This window comes from Entelurus aequoreus, linkage group LG02, assembly GCF_033978785.1.
Source record: "Entelurus aequoreus isolate RoL-2023_Sb linkage group LG02, RoL_Eaeq_v1.1, whole genome shotgun sequence".
Lineage (NCBI taxonomy): Eukaryota > Metazoa > Chordata > Actinopteri > Syngnathiformes > Syngnathidae > Entelurus > Entelurus aequoreus.
In genome coordinates, this window is record NC_084732.1 from 45,570,099 (window position 1) to 45,584,567 (window position 14,469).

Sequence of the window (14,469 nt, forward strand, 5' to 3'; positions counted from 1 at the left end):
AGTTACTGTAGGTTCACAAACGCCACAGAAACCTAAAGATGCTTAAAATGAGTGAGCCATAAAACTTAAGAGAAAAAGAAGCACCATGAACCACTAAGCTACCTAACCTACTTTCACGCCTATCCTGGTCGATTTTTACAGTATGACAGACTCCGACCAGCAGGAATACCAACAAAAATGATTGTCTAAATATAATAATAGCTAGTGCTGTGTTTTGGTGAATTTAATAGGTAAGAATTATTTTCACCATTATTAAACTATGAAGTAATTACATCCAAAAGAAGTAAGCACTATGGGTACCAACAGAAAACATGAGCATAGTGAATGAATCATTTGAGCTCGTGTGTGAAGCAAATTTGGCTTGGCCTTAATAACATTTCTTCATCCTGCACTGTATTTGTTTGTTATCATGATCTTGGATTTCCTTAGAGCAAAGGCAATCGACTCTTTTGCTGGATGGAAAAAAGGCTCTTGGAATGTATCTCATAGGCACTGAAGCATGCTCTCTAATTGCTTGTTTTTGTGGTGAGGGTTTTTGAAATGATCCCTGGAGACTCTTAGGTCACTACCTCCCGTGTTATCAAAATATCTGTGGCTCAGTACAATGGAGAACTGTGCTGCTCTGCAGCACAGAGATCGATAAGCACACTGAAAGACTGTCCGCTTTTGATTTTTCATCATCTTTTGTATAATTGGTCGCTGCACTAAGTGTTTAGTCTCTCTGAAACTGCATGTTTCACAAATTGTGTTAATTCAAAATGACAATAAACCTAATTTGATACTTAAAACACAACTGTGCATTGACTTTGTGAGGACTTGTGTGTTTGTGTATAGTGCCGTCATTTTCATACAATTTAATCAAGTCATTGTTGGAGATGGCATGAAACGTGACAATAATGTGATGTGGATTTGCTTTGCCTCTGGCTCAAATGCTACACAACACAAGCCACTTCTGATAAAAGGCACATGACAGCAGTCTGCAGTAGAGAAGAAATGGCATAAGTCTCAAAGCTTGAGGAAAATCTTCTGAGGTCTGTAAAAACAATAGTTGTGCTGCAACACAAAGTGCTATATTTAGCTTTTGGACCAGGCACAGATTCATCACTCAGACGACACCGTCCCTGTTACTGCAACAGCACGCTGTGGGAGACAAATAATGTTCCTGGTACTGTGCAATTATTAAGGCTATTTATTTCTGCAAAGTATTGCATCGGTGTCATTTATCTTCTTACATAATCTTAACTCCTAAGCCACAGTAAGCTTACAATAAATATTAGTGTGGTAAGGGCATTGTAGATGATTGTATGATCATTAAAGTTTGCAACTTGCTCTGTTACATTTTTGAAAGAAAAAAATATGGACACCACCAGCTGGCTTATGTTACCATTAGTCGTTCAACAGAACACTTTTGTTTTAAAACTTTCTATATTTTCTAGAAATACGAAGTTTATGAAATTAAAATTCTTACCTGCCTGAAAAAAATAATTGGGTGTTTATGTTGTCCACATACAAAAGCAGTTTAAGAGACGCAACAAACAATTTGCAGTCATGTTGTTGTTATGATACAATATACATTCAATGACAGCTAACGCTAGCTATCCAAATTGGTATCATTAGCTAACAACGCTCAAAACTAATGCGCGTGCATGTGTTATGCATGTAAACAGTTACATCATTACATCCTAGAAAAGGTAAGAAAGCCAGATGTAACGCTTAAAATACATTGGAAAGTTAGCACCCTCTAGGCATCTGTGTAAATGTTACCAACAGCCCCTTTAATTAATAGGAGTGTTAAGTAGAGTTGCGCAATCTAGACAATATACTGTAAATAATATACATTTGACTGACGATAGAGCTTTAATTACTATCATTATATAATTTGTGATAAAGGATGTTCATGACAGATTCTAGCTGTTTCCCTCAAATTTGACAGTGATATGCGAACAAACGTGCCCTGAAAGCAATTTAGCATCTTTGCTAGCGGCTAACGTCCGTCCAGAGTGCAAAGCAGCTTCTAAGTCAGTAATCCTTACCTCCATGGCGACAAATAAATGACATTTTTTACAATTATCATCCCTGTAGGACGAGGAAGAGCTAAACATGCTTTACTCTACACCATAGGAGTATATCCTAACTGCTGACAGCAAGCTAGAGCTCTTGTTTGTTTGTTAATTTACACACACACACACACACACACACACACACGCACGCACGCATGCACGCACACACACTCAGAAAAAACAAAAACATACAATGCAAAAAAACATGTGCCAGAAAGGTTGAGAAGACCCTAAGGTCTTGAACAGCCACCTCCCCCAAAATGTCAAAAATTTCACAGCAGCAAGAAATAGACAAGTCAAATGCATTACATACCATATACAGAAAACATCCCCATCTTACTTAATTTTAGACCTACATAGCTTTCAATAGTTTTTTAAAAATTATAAAATGTAGTATAGATTGAAGAGCTGGTGGCGTTTCGTTCCAAAGAGAGGGTCGTCTGTATTTAAGTGTACAATTCTCATTTGACGTTCTACAAAATGGGGATATGTACTACAATGAACAATGGATTCAGACTCAACTCGCTCAACAAAGCAGCAAGCATCACAGTATACTGCCTATAGGATTCTGGCATTGAAACGGGAGTTTAGAACATTCAGAAAGGGAGGTTCTTCCATCAAATATCCGTCCCAATGACACTGAATACGATAAGCTGTAGAAAATGGGTGAATGATTGATTAATTTATTAGTTGGATGATTAATGTGATTAGGGAATGCCCATCCCTAATAGTTAAGACTTTTCAATTAACAATTGATGGGTTTGTAATTAACATTCACATTTTAATATACATTTTTCCCTAAACATCCCTTAAAATTCCCTTTGGTTGTTTGTGTCTTTTAGTCACAGGCCAGAAGGGCAGATGAATTCAATGTCGTGAGTCAAATCCATATATATTGGAGGAAAGGAGAGAAAAGATCCTAGATAAGATAAACAAGTCAGGGCTTTAATTAACTAAGAGCTCTGTTAATGCGTGACCTCTGTATTTGGCATTGCGAATTAATACGCTGAGCCCACTGCGACTTGGTTGAGTTCCATCCTTCTCTTCTTGCAGCTGATTTGTCATGTGTGGGTGGAAGAGTGCTCTAGCTTATACTGGTGCTCTTTGTCTGTGATTGTTATCCTCATAAAACATGTACATGATCTTGTGCACTACTTGTTCTGTATAAATACAATTTTACACTGAACTCACGATAGTACAATTACTCTACATCTCTCAGTCAAATTTTAAATCACGATGTGTGAGCTTTGTTGGATTTAGCAAATCTTGTCCTAAGTCCAAAAATGTATTTGTCTCGTTTGTGTAGATACACAAGTGATTACTTTTTGACCGTCCAGCTCCATTGTGTGATTGATTCAAACTGAGCACACTGAATTCATACAAGTTTAGGACACTCAAACTGCACATAAAAGGACTCACACTCTCTAAATTTAATGACATTACATCCATTTCCTCTCTCTTTAATATTGAAATAAAGACCAAACATACCTGCAAATGTATGTGTTGTTTGACCACTCAAGGAGTGAGGAGATTTGATCTAAACTGGATACTTAGGAGAGTTTGACTGGATGAAGATTCTTCTGTCACGTCCCCTCTTAATATGTGATTGTCTTAGTTGCTGGCGGTCTACTCCAGATATCCTCACAGCTGAAAAATTATTAGGACCACACACTCTCACACCTGGAATTGTTCAGGCGATATATGATTTTCACCATCTCTTTATAGGGAAGTTAATGAGGTTGTGGAGAAAGTTATTCCAGCATCTTTGTCTGTGTCAGTGTCGCGTATAAAGAGAATATGGACAACTAAACGAGAGGCACAATCTTTGCTACCAATGACGTGTGCGGCTGTGTCCGGAAGCGTTCAATTGCAGTCGTTCTGACGTTAGTTTTCCTGACAAAATTTACCAAAATGATAAGTCTAAATATCTTTCTAAACATACTCCAGCTAATAAACTTACAATAAAACATGTTTTTATTGTCATAGTATACTTTTGCGGCCGTAATTGATGCACTTTGCTGCTACATTCCTGCAGTGTTGAGTGACCAACAGGCACTATAACACGCATCCGACAGCGAAAAAAAACTTTTAAAAAAATACACATATAACACAATAATTTATCACCCTCATTTTGTTAAAATCTTCATTAGCTTTGGACCAACAATCACAAACAAATTATGACTTTTGTGTGAAATATTTCAACTGTGGTGGCTGCCACCAATGTATTGTTTGTAGTCACTGTGCTATGCCTGTGCTTTTAGACACATTTTATTGATCCACTATCATCTATTATTACACCAACAATGTGGTTTATTTGACCCTTTCAATGTCTACTCTGTCTATTTGTATTTGTGTTTGACTTTCTTTTCTGCTGTTACTGAATAGCATTATCTTAGTTTTACTGAGATTCAAATATTGTTTTTGTCAAACCATCTCTTTAATTTGTATGTTTCTTCTGTTATTATTTGTATTAGCGTCTGTGTGTTCTCTCCTGAACAAAACGCAGACGATGTGTCGTGTGTTTACCTCGCAAAAGACTCTGTAGTGCAAAGCTATTCAACTACATCATGAAGAGGGTCACAGTTTCAAGAGCCCAAGGACTTAGGAGCCGGACATGGAAATTTGGATGTTTCGTCAGAAAGGGCCTTTGCAGGTTATATTCCTTTGAGACTGTGTTTACTTAATTACAAAGTAAACACATCAGCTTTCACCCTGCACTCGTTTCCAGCGTGTGCAGTTAGACAGATAGTTAACAGCAAAAAAAAAAAACAGAAGCTCCAGAAGTTTTGTTGAGGATTGATGTTCCTTCTTTTGAATAATTTTATTTCCTTAGTTTTATTTCTTTACACTTTGTCCTTCATTCAGGTTTGTAAGACTAAAACTTTAAACATAAAATAATCATTACAAAAGTATAACGTCCATTGTGTATTATACATAAATAATGTCCATTGTGCATTTTAACTAAATAATATAGAAGGTTAAGTGTTATTACATTCAAACAATAAACTACAGATGTTAACACATATAGAAATTAAACAACAATGTGCCTCAACACAATTAAACCTAAGGTGTAGCTTGCTCGCCTTCTACTGGTCAAATTTAGCGCTACATGTATTGAACGAGCTTTGATCACCAGAGTTACTCTAAAACAAAAAACAACACGACCATGAATACAAAATACATCACAAAGTCATCTATGTCAATACAAAACAAAATAAAATATCTTTATGCACAATATCAACTTACAAAGATTTGACAAAGTTTTGTGATGAAACTTACACATGTTGATTTTTACCGTTGTTACTGCTTGTCTGGAACCGTGTCAGTCGCTTAAAAGGTCCGACAGGAATCAATGACTTGAGCACTTTCTTGGGGCAGAACATTCATTCTTTGTTATCCAGTCACTGTTAGAAGGCCGATTTTTGCAAATGATTTGACTTTTTTTTTCAGGGTTGATGATGCCATTTTTTGTTTGAATGAGTTGTCTTTTTCTACTCAACCCACCGTTGCTTCATTGTGACACATATACCTCGCTGTTTCCCCCTGTGGGGTGGCGGGAGTACTGCATACATGAGCAACCCTAGTTTGAATGGTTTTCAAGCCTATTTGAGTGATGTTCGGCAGGCCAAATGAAAAGCTTTGGTAGGCCAGATGTGGCCCGCGGTCCCCCACGTGAATAGGCCTGCTGTAGTCTGTGGCTCTGAAGTGTTGACGGTGAACCTTCCATTCCTGTACTTGTTTTCTTTCCGAGTTGCGGGGAAAGCGATTTTGAAGCTCTCCACATTTGTCGCGGGCGGAGCAGCCCCACATCCAAAAACTAACGAGGAAGCACAGCAAACACGTAGCATCAACTCAAAGTTAGTAGCAATCACGTGTAGTCACGTGAGTGCCTTTTGACCAGTCATTGAGGAGATCTCCTCAAACGGGTTTGGCCATACACCTCTTTTACACCATTTTGGTCTGTGTCACAGTCATGTATAAAGAGAGTCTGGCCAACTAAACATCAGGTGCCATGATGACTACAGAGGATGTCGTTTTGACATTAGTTTTTCTGATTAATTAAGCCAAAATAATACGTCTATATATAGTTCTAAGCATACTCCAGCTCGTAATCTTATAGTAAGTAATACATGCTTTTATTTTGTGAAAGTATAATTTTGTGGCCATATTTGACTTACTCTGCTGCTACATTCCTGCAGGGACTCTAACACGCACCCGACGGCGCAATAAATGTAAAAAAAACCCCACACAAAACGACTAAATAAATAACTTATTAACCTACTTTGCCAAAATCTTCATTAGCTTTGGACCACTAATCACTGAGAAATTGGGACTTTTGTGATTGATTATGGTGGCTGCCTCGAATGCATTTGTAATCACTATATGTGTCACCCATTATGTATTATTCTAACTGATCTTTCTTTTTAGTAACATGCTAAGTGAATAAGAGTACTTTTGTAGTTATTTCCCCATATTTCTGCAAAATAACTCAGATACAGTAACAGTAACTCTTCTGCTGTTACCAAATTGCATTATTTTAGTTTTACTGTGATTCAAAGATAGTCTGTTTTTGTCAAACCATCTTTAAATGTATTAATTTCTTCTGTTATTATTTGTATTAGCTTTTGTGTGTTCTCTCCTGGCCCTGTGATGAGGTGGCGACTTGTCCAGGGTGTACCCCGCCTTCCGCCCGATTGTAGCTGAGATAGGCTCCAGCGCCCCCCGCGACTCCGAAGGGAATACGCGGTAGATAATGGATGGATGGATGGATGGATGTTCTCTCCTGAAGAAAACGCAGTCATTGTGTCGTGTGTTTTACTTGCACAAGACACTGTCCTTAGTGGCTCTCCAGTGTTGATGGTGAACCTTCACTTCCCATACTTGCGGTGAGGATTCCACAACGAGGACTCGCTGCAAACACATAGCATCAGCTGAAAGTTACTATCAGTCATGGCGCACTGTAGTCAAGTGAGTGCCTTTTGACTAACCATTGAGGAGATTGCTTGAAACCGAGTTGGCCATCTCTATACAGGATTCTGGTCTGTGTCTTCTTACAGCGTCACTTGTGGTGAGGCATAATATTACATAATTTTCACCCAGTGACGCATTGATCCGATCCTGTGTGGATGCATTTTTCAACAACGCAAAAAACCGTTGAATGAGAATCTATAGGCACGAGTGTAAACACCTTTATAACATCAAAGCATTTCTCTAAGCTATAAATATTTGTGCAAGGTTGTATACGCTGTATTTCTCCGGTTTAACTCAACAAAGTATCGCTGTTATTGCTAATTGAGTAAATTTGGGGAGAATTCTCCTCGTCAAGGCCACATCAGTGGGTGTCATATAAAACGCCTGTGTGCCCTGGTGGGGCTTGAAATTGCAGCACTGAGCATCAATAATTCACATCAGACACGGTGTGTTTAACAGAACACATGCTGCCATTGAATATTTTACCCTGAACTTGACCACATTCTAAGCTCTCAGGACATTTGCGGAATGATAGTCGACCCAGCTCGAGAATCAGACATTAGGTAGGAGAAAATAATTAAATACAAGTTGTATGAAAGAAGACATTTTATCATCCTGCAGTGACAGTGCAAGGTGGTGGTATCCAACAATTTAATCCTTTTTCCTCTTTCCAGAGTGATGGCTCAGAAATGTATCAGACACTGGTATTGTTACAAGAGAAGCGGCTTTGCGAGATAAGGTTCTTCACTGATATACTCAGTTCTCATAGCGTGCACAAATGTATCTAGTCTGCAAACTGCAACTTTCGCCTATAGAAATGCTACAGTGACACACAACCAGCCTCTGCTCACCTGTGCTTGTGAAAGGAAGTGTGAAAGAACATCCTGGCACTGCAGGTTTTAGCTCACTAAAAATATTTACCGGTTCCCTCAACTCAACAGATTTTAACAGCAAAATTTGTGCTTTAGGTGGACGTCTGGCCAATTAAATGTATGATGCATCCATCCATCCATTTTCTACCGCGTGTCCCTTCCGGGGTCACGGGAGGTGCTGGAGCCTATCTCAGCTGCATTCGGGCAGTTTAAGTTATTTATCTTTCTCACATATTTCTTGGTGTGTTGTGTTTTTTCAGTGACTAAAACAGCTGAGTTTATATAGGATCTTGTGTGATTAATGTGCTAGTGTGTGTTTTATTTCTTCCCTGTGACACATTCGCTGTGATGTGCAGGCTGGACGTCACACTAATGGAATGATTAAGTAGTAATCAGTTAGTTGTTACTTATTAAATGTCATATAGAAGTTAAATGAAAACCGCCTCAAAATGTTGTTGCACAAGGACCTAGTCATTTTTTTCTTATTCTAGTTGCTTTCAAGCATTTCGCACGAACCATTTATTCCATTGATTCATCCATTAGTAATAGTCATGACTATTCCTTAATTTAAAGCCCTGTTAAGTTTAATTAATTTTTTTCTCATTTTCCCCAATGGTTTGTGGACAGAGTGCAGTGCACTTACATGATTCATAAAGAATCGATGGGTGCACCAGATTTTGCATTCAGCTAATTTCCAGCTGTAGTCCTAATTGTTGTTTGTTTTTTTACAAATGGTAACAAGCAACCTTCTTTTCCAGGAAAATCAGAGAGGGCTTCATTTCATGGTTTTGGGAGGGATCCTGGAGTGTCAGGGTGCCAGGTGAGTTTTACATCACATAATGATTTCAAGCATATTTATATTTAAATATTCTGATTATTTGTGTATACTGTACCTGTACAGTATATTAACTATAGAGTACAACAGCACACAGTACATATACACTGTACATAATCAGTAGGGCTGCGAATCTTTGGGTGGCCCACGATTCGATTCAATATCGATTCTTGGGGTCACGATTCGATTATAAATCGTTTTTTTCGATTCAACTCAATTCTCGATTCAAAAACTTTATTTTTCAGATTCAAAACGATTCTCTATTCATTCAATGCATAGGATTTCAGCAGGATCTACCCCAGTCTGCTGACATGCAAGCAGAGTAGTAGATTTTTATAAAAAGCTTTTATAATTTTAAAGGACAATGTTTCATCAACTGATTGCAATCATGTAAACACACAAATGTAAATCCAAGACAACAAATGTTGTCTGATTTATTCATGCTTGCACAAATTTTAACTAGAACAAAACGTTTTAACATCTGACTGAATTTGACACTCAGTTACTACTCACTCAGTTACCAGAACAATAAAATACAGTAATACAACTCCTGTGACTGTAACATCAATGGAATACAATTGGTAGTCTAGGCTAGCTGCCAGTCTGTGCCAGAACTTGGTGGTCCTAGAGAACCAGTGATCACACGTAAGAGCTACTCTGCCAGCTTTAGTCACAGCTTCCCCCACTTTTAGCTTTGTCTCTCTGTAAAGTGAAGGTAAACCATTGTCTGTAAAAACCGAGCGTGATGGGATGTCATACCGTGGCTTAATAGTTTTGATCATGAACCTGAAGCCTTCTGTCTACACTGCGCTGTATGGTCGCAGGTCTTCTGCAATGAAACAAGCGATGGATCTGGTTATCTTCTTTGCCCGTTCAGAACTGGTTGGTAATTTTGTAAACTGGTGAAGTGTGCGTTGATCAGCTGCCGGTGTTGTTAGTGGATGATCCTTTTCCTCTGATAACTGGGTGGTGTCTGTCCAAGTGAGCGCAGGGATTTGAAGTATTCCCAAAATACTTAAGTTTAACGTCGCAAAGTCTGCAAATTGCATGAGTCATGTCAAGCCCTTTCTTGCAACGGTAAAATCCGAAGTGTTTCCAAACGTTTGCTTTCAAAGTCCTCGGAGGCGGTTGTATTTCTTCTTAAGGCTGCTTTTTCTTCTACCTGCATTTTAGCAGCAACACAACAACACTACACTCCCTTTAGTAGCTAGCCACCAGGTAGCCATGCTGCTTATTGCGCAATACCTACGGTTGCCCAGAAGGCACATACACATTGCCGGGAGCAGGGGAAGAAAATAGATTTTTGAAAAATTACAATCATACAACGTAAGAATGGAGATTTGAATTCAAATCGATTTTTTCCCACACCCCTAATAATCAGTCCGTCCACTGATTTTGTTTGTAATGTACCAGATATAGTTCTTTTTTTATTGAAAGGAAGAAATACAGTTAACCTTCAGGTAGGCCTGGGCGATATGGCCTAAAAATAAAATCCCCAATTTTTTCACATAAATTTTGATTTACCATTCCCCCCCCTACTTTTTAAATAAACCAATACATACACATGACAGAGGTAATTCAAAACAAGTTTTGCTCTTATTTTATAAAAAAATAGTAGTTTGAATTGACACTGCATACACTGCATCTTGCTCTTAGCAAAATTCAAATTTTTATAATGTTATTTTAGACAAGATATAAACTGCACTTTGTATGCAATAATTTTCAAACAACTATTTTAAGAGCTTCCTCTGGTAGACAATACTTCTGCTTGATTAAAATACTTACACAAATGTAACATTGTACATTGCATGCAAATAAATAATAATGTCCAACATTGAGATTAATAAAGTGCAAATTTAAAACTTCTGTCTTGAAAAAATTACTTCTATAAATAAAAATGTAGCATTGCACATTGCATGCAAATAAATAAACTCCAATGAATTAACTCAGATACCAATAATCATTAGATAGTATTAAAAATCAATCAGATCAATAAAATGCAAACTTAAAACTTATGTGTTGAATACAATACTACTGTAAATAAAAATGTAGTATTGTACATTGTATGTAAATAAATAATCAAGTAAAACATTACTACTGGTACATAGTTTTAGTAAGTGGATAAACGCAGGCTTTTCCTTGAAGTTTCCTGGGCTCCTTGTTAGTGTGTACTGATGTTAAAGACAATGTACACTTTATTGCACATATAATGTATCTCTATATTGATGGTTAAATGCAGTATAACTCCACAAGAGTTTTGCAGCAGCACAAGCGCGTACAAGCTGTCGGGTTTAGATGTGCAAAGCGACTGCTTTAGTGATTGCTCTGTGCATTGTTCTCCATACTGTTCATGGCACCTTGTGTAAATGATTTCGCCCCAGTAAGCTGCCTCTTAGGTGGAGTTGTTGTCGCGGTATTGTTCGCCTTGTAAAAAGATGCATTTCCCCCGTTTGGCTAGATGCTGTTTCAAATGCTGGAATAAGTTTGTTGTCCTGCTGCCTTTTTTAAAGAAAGTGCAGTCATTTGTTCCACGCCTGTAGCCACAATTCTAAAGCACTGGCAACACTTTTCTTTTCTTTGGAAAAAACGTCTAACTCTCGTTAGCATTAGCATTAGCCATGTTTTGCTAGGCTTGTGGATTTCCACTAAGGAAGGGGGCAGGCGAGGGCTACGGAAGCTCATGAGGGGAAAAAAGTATGCCGGAGCAAGAGGAGAAAAACATTGATCTTTAAAAAAATCTTCTGCAACAAAAAAACCTCAAATTTATCAATAAAATCGATAAATCGCCCAGGCCTACTTTCAGGTGTTCACTTGTCTTCTCTCAAAATAAAACTAAAATTTATAAAATCATGTCATTAGGGTTTGTATAGGTTTTGGTCAGGGAATTATTGTTTCATGAATGAGAAAAGAAAAGACAATTGGATCATTTGAATTTTATTTTGAAATACAAAAAATGTAATTGAAAAACAGAGCGTTATTTTTTTCAGTGTTGGAAGAGCAATAACTAAATCCAAAACAACGTTAGATTTTTATTTTATGTTTCATATAACAAAAATTAAAAGCACTAGTCAGCAGAAATAAAAGAACAGACCAAAAACAAATACACATTTCAAGATGAAATTCAAATAAACTAATTGTTTTTGTTTTTCAATTACCATTTCTAAAACGAAAATTCAATGAGCAAAAGATACCCTTAGCAAGCATTGCTCAGGTATCCAACCCAGCTATTTAATCACTTATAAAATTAAGAGAAATAAACATGATTGTGGACAGATGGATGTTGCCTTGAGGATTGCGGGGTGTGGATTGTTCCATTAATGCCAATCTAACTACTGTACAGTGATACCTTGCCTCAGCGGACACATTTTTGGGAGTACAAGCTGTCTTTTGGCTAATTGTTATGCTTTAAGTTGTGCAGTAGAAAATGGATGGATGGGCCTCCACAAAGCTTTTTGGCATAGCAAATGTTACAGTGAACCCTGTAGGATCGGACCAAAACATCCTGTGTCTCACTTGATACCTCATAAGCTAATAGCTAAGAAGACATAACTTTGAAAGTGAGTGTGAAGGAGTTAAGAATTGCTTAGAATAAGTGGATGATATGCACTGAATCAATGAAAGAAAGTATCAAAAACATGACCGAGGTGTGCCGTGTGTATGTGCAGCTGTCTTGGCGAAACAGTACCAGCGTAGCACTACTAGTCTGCGACAAGGTGAAGCATAATGAGTCGATAATGCCAGTTGGGGGAGTTAAAATCATTTCTAATCAGAAACTATTTACCTTGTGATTGACTTACAGCCAGTACAGGGTGCCGTTCGCCCAAAGTCAGCTGAGATAGACTCTAGCTTCCTGCGACCCTGAACAGGATAAGTGATGGAAAATGAATAGATGAATTGTTCTTTGTCCTCATCTAAAATAACAATTATTCTGTATCTTTATGTACAGTATTTATATTTTACAGTACAGTATATGTATCTATACAATTGGCTCTCCCCTTGATTGATTTTTAGCATGCTCTGCACTAACATTTCATCTGGTCTTTTGCCAAGCATTTAAATCAATAAATTGAATTAGATTATTGATCTGTTTACCACATGGCTACTTGTCACCTCGCTTGACATGGCTAATGACCTCTCATGGTTCAAAAGGAAGTCCTGCTGTGGATTGATTCACACTTGTCTTGTTCATTCACTTGTGCCTGTCAGTCTCAGGTGCATTTCACTTTCATTAACAGCTATCATTGTATCTTTTTTTTTGTGAACAAATCTACTTAACCCATAAGTTAACTTGTTTATAAATCAGACAGAGGAATGAATGGAATTCATAGCAAAATGTATTTAATTAAATTTTTTAGAGCAAATTTGTCACTATAGGGTTAAAAGTGTTCTTGGGTTAGAGAGATTGCCACAAGAAAACAATTATGCTTCTGCAGTGATTTTCTCTTGAAGAGTGAGAGCAGACAGAGTGGAGGCAAAGGTTCAATATCATTGAACAGAGTCAAGAGTGGATGTGGCATGTGGCATCTTTTGACAGGTTGTCATTTTACAGAGCCAGTTTGTTCTTTTTGAATTACATTTTTGTCACCATGTCCAATAGTTGTGATGTGACTTAGCTTTTACACAAAGGAAATCACTGTGCTATTTTCAAATGAGTCACCTAAATTATGTAATAATGTACTATAATAACACAGCTTTTAATTGAATTGCTTCTACTTCTTTAGCGCTGATGTAAGAAAAAAAAATCCACTCGTGTTTATCCACTAGAAGGTTTGAGAGGTGACAGGTCATTGTGTCAATTGTCAGCCTGAATAGGGGATTCCCAGAGGCACGTGTGCTTGTTGGCAAGCGAGCTACTAAACATAGATCAGATTTGTACTCGCCATCGTGATGCAGCTCGTAGCAGATTACTCTTAATTAGATCAGTGATCTAATTGGCCTATTGACCCTTTTCCCGTTTGTAAGCGTCAAAAAATATTAATGATAGGAATAGTAAAGGTTGCAGTAGCATTGTGGCACTGAATACACAGTTACATAACTCTTCAAAATTATATCACTTTTATGTGACATGATTGTAAGCGGCTGTTTTTTTTAGCTGCTGAATTTTAATACTAGTGCCCTATTTCATTTGTAATAAGAAAAAACCTTAAAGCGCAGGTAATAAATCACTGCAAATGATTTGGCTTTTGCCTTTATTTTGATGCATTTTTCTTTTCTCTCACAGTCGTCTCTTCGCTCGGACACAGGACTGGCAAGTCCTAGTTCAGGGACAACGTCGACAAAGTCACCAGCTCTGTTTTATTCATTCAGCGCAGCCAATCCCAGAAGACGCTCTTTACAGGATCCTTTGCCTGTTGGTTAGTATCACTTAAGTAAAGGACTTGATGAAAACATCAATGTTCCTCTTTAGTCATAACACATTTGTAGCTGTTTTATTTCAAATATATATATTTTTTTGCTGATGTGACAAACGAACAATGAATCAAAATAGTAATGATTATAACCAGTAGAGGTTGTAAAAAATGCTCAAACTAAGAAAAACATTATCTCATGTTACCATTAATGTGGTACCTTAGTTTCTGTTAGTAATCCATAAAAAAAACTAAACTAACAACATAGACAGAAACAATATTTCCTCTAAGAAGTAATACAAATTCTATTATTCAGTTTCACACACCCTAAATTTAGGGATATGCCGATCGATTGGCCACCAATCAGTATCGGATGATTTTTG

The 14,469-nt window shown here is 37.5% G+C and overlaps 1 protein-coding gene across 2 annotated transcripts in view; it reads left to right on the plus strand.

The window, feature by feature from the left end:
• Positions 1-14,469, plus strand: part of tcf12 (transcription factor 12) — a 206,672-nt gene that overhangs the window by 81,972 nt on the left and 110,231 nt on the right. For both annotated transcript variants that reach the window (XM_062027644.1, XM_062027653.1), the window contains exons 6-7: positions 8,662-8,723; positions 13,960-14,092. In XM_062027644.1, the coding sequence (XP_061883628.1) occupies positions 8,662-8,723; positions 13,960-14,092 (195 nt within the window). The remainder of the gene's footprint in view (positions 1-8,661; positions 8,724-13,959; positions 14,093-14,469) is intronic.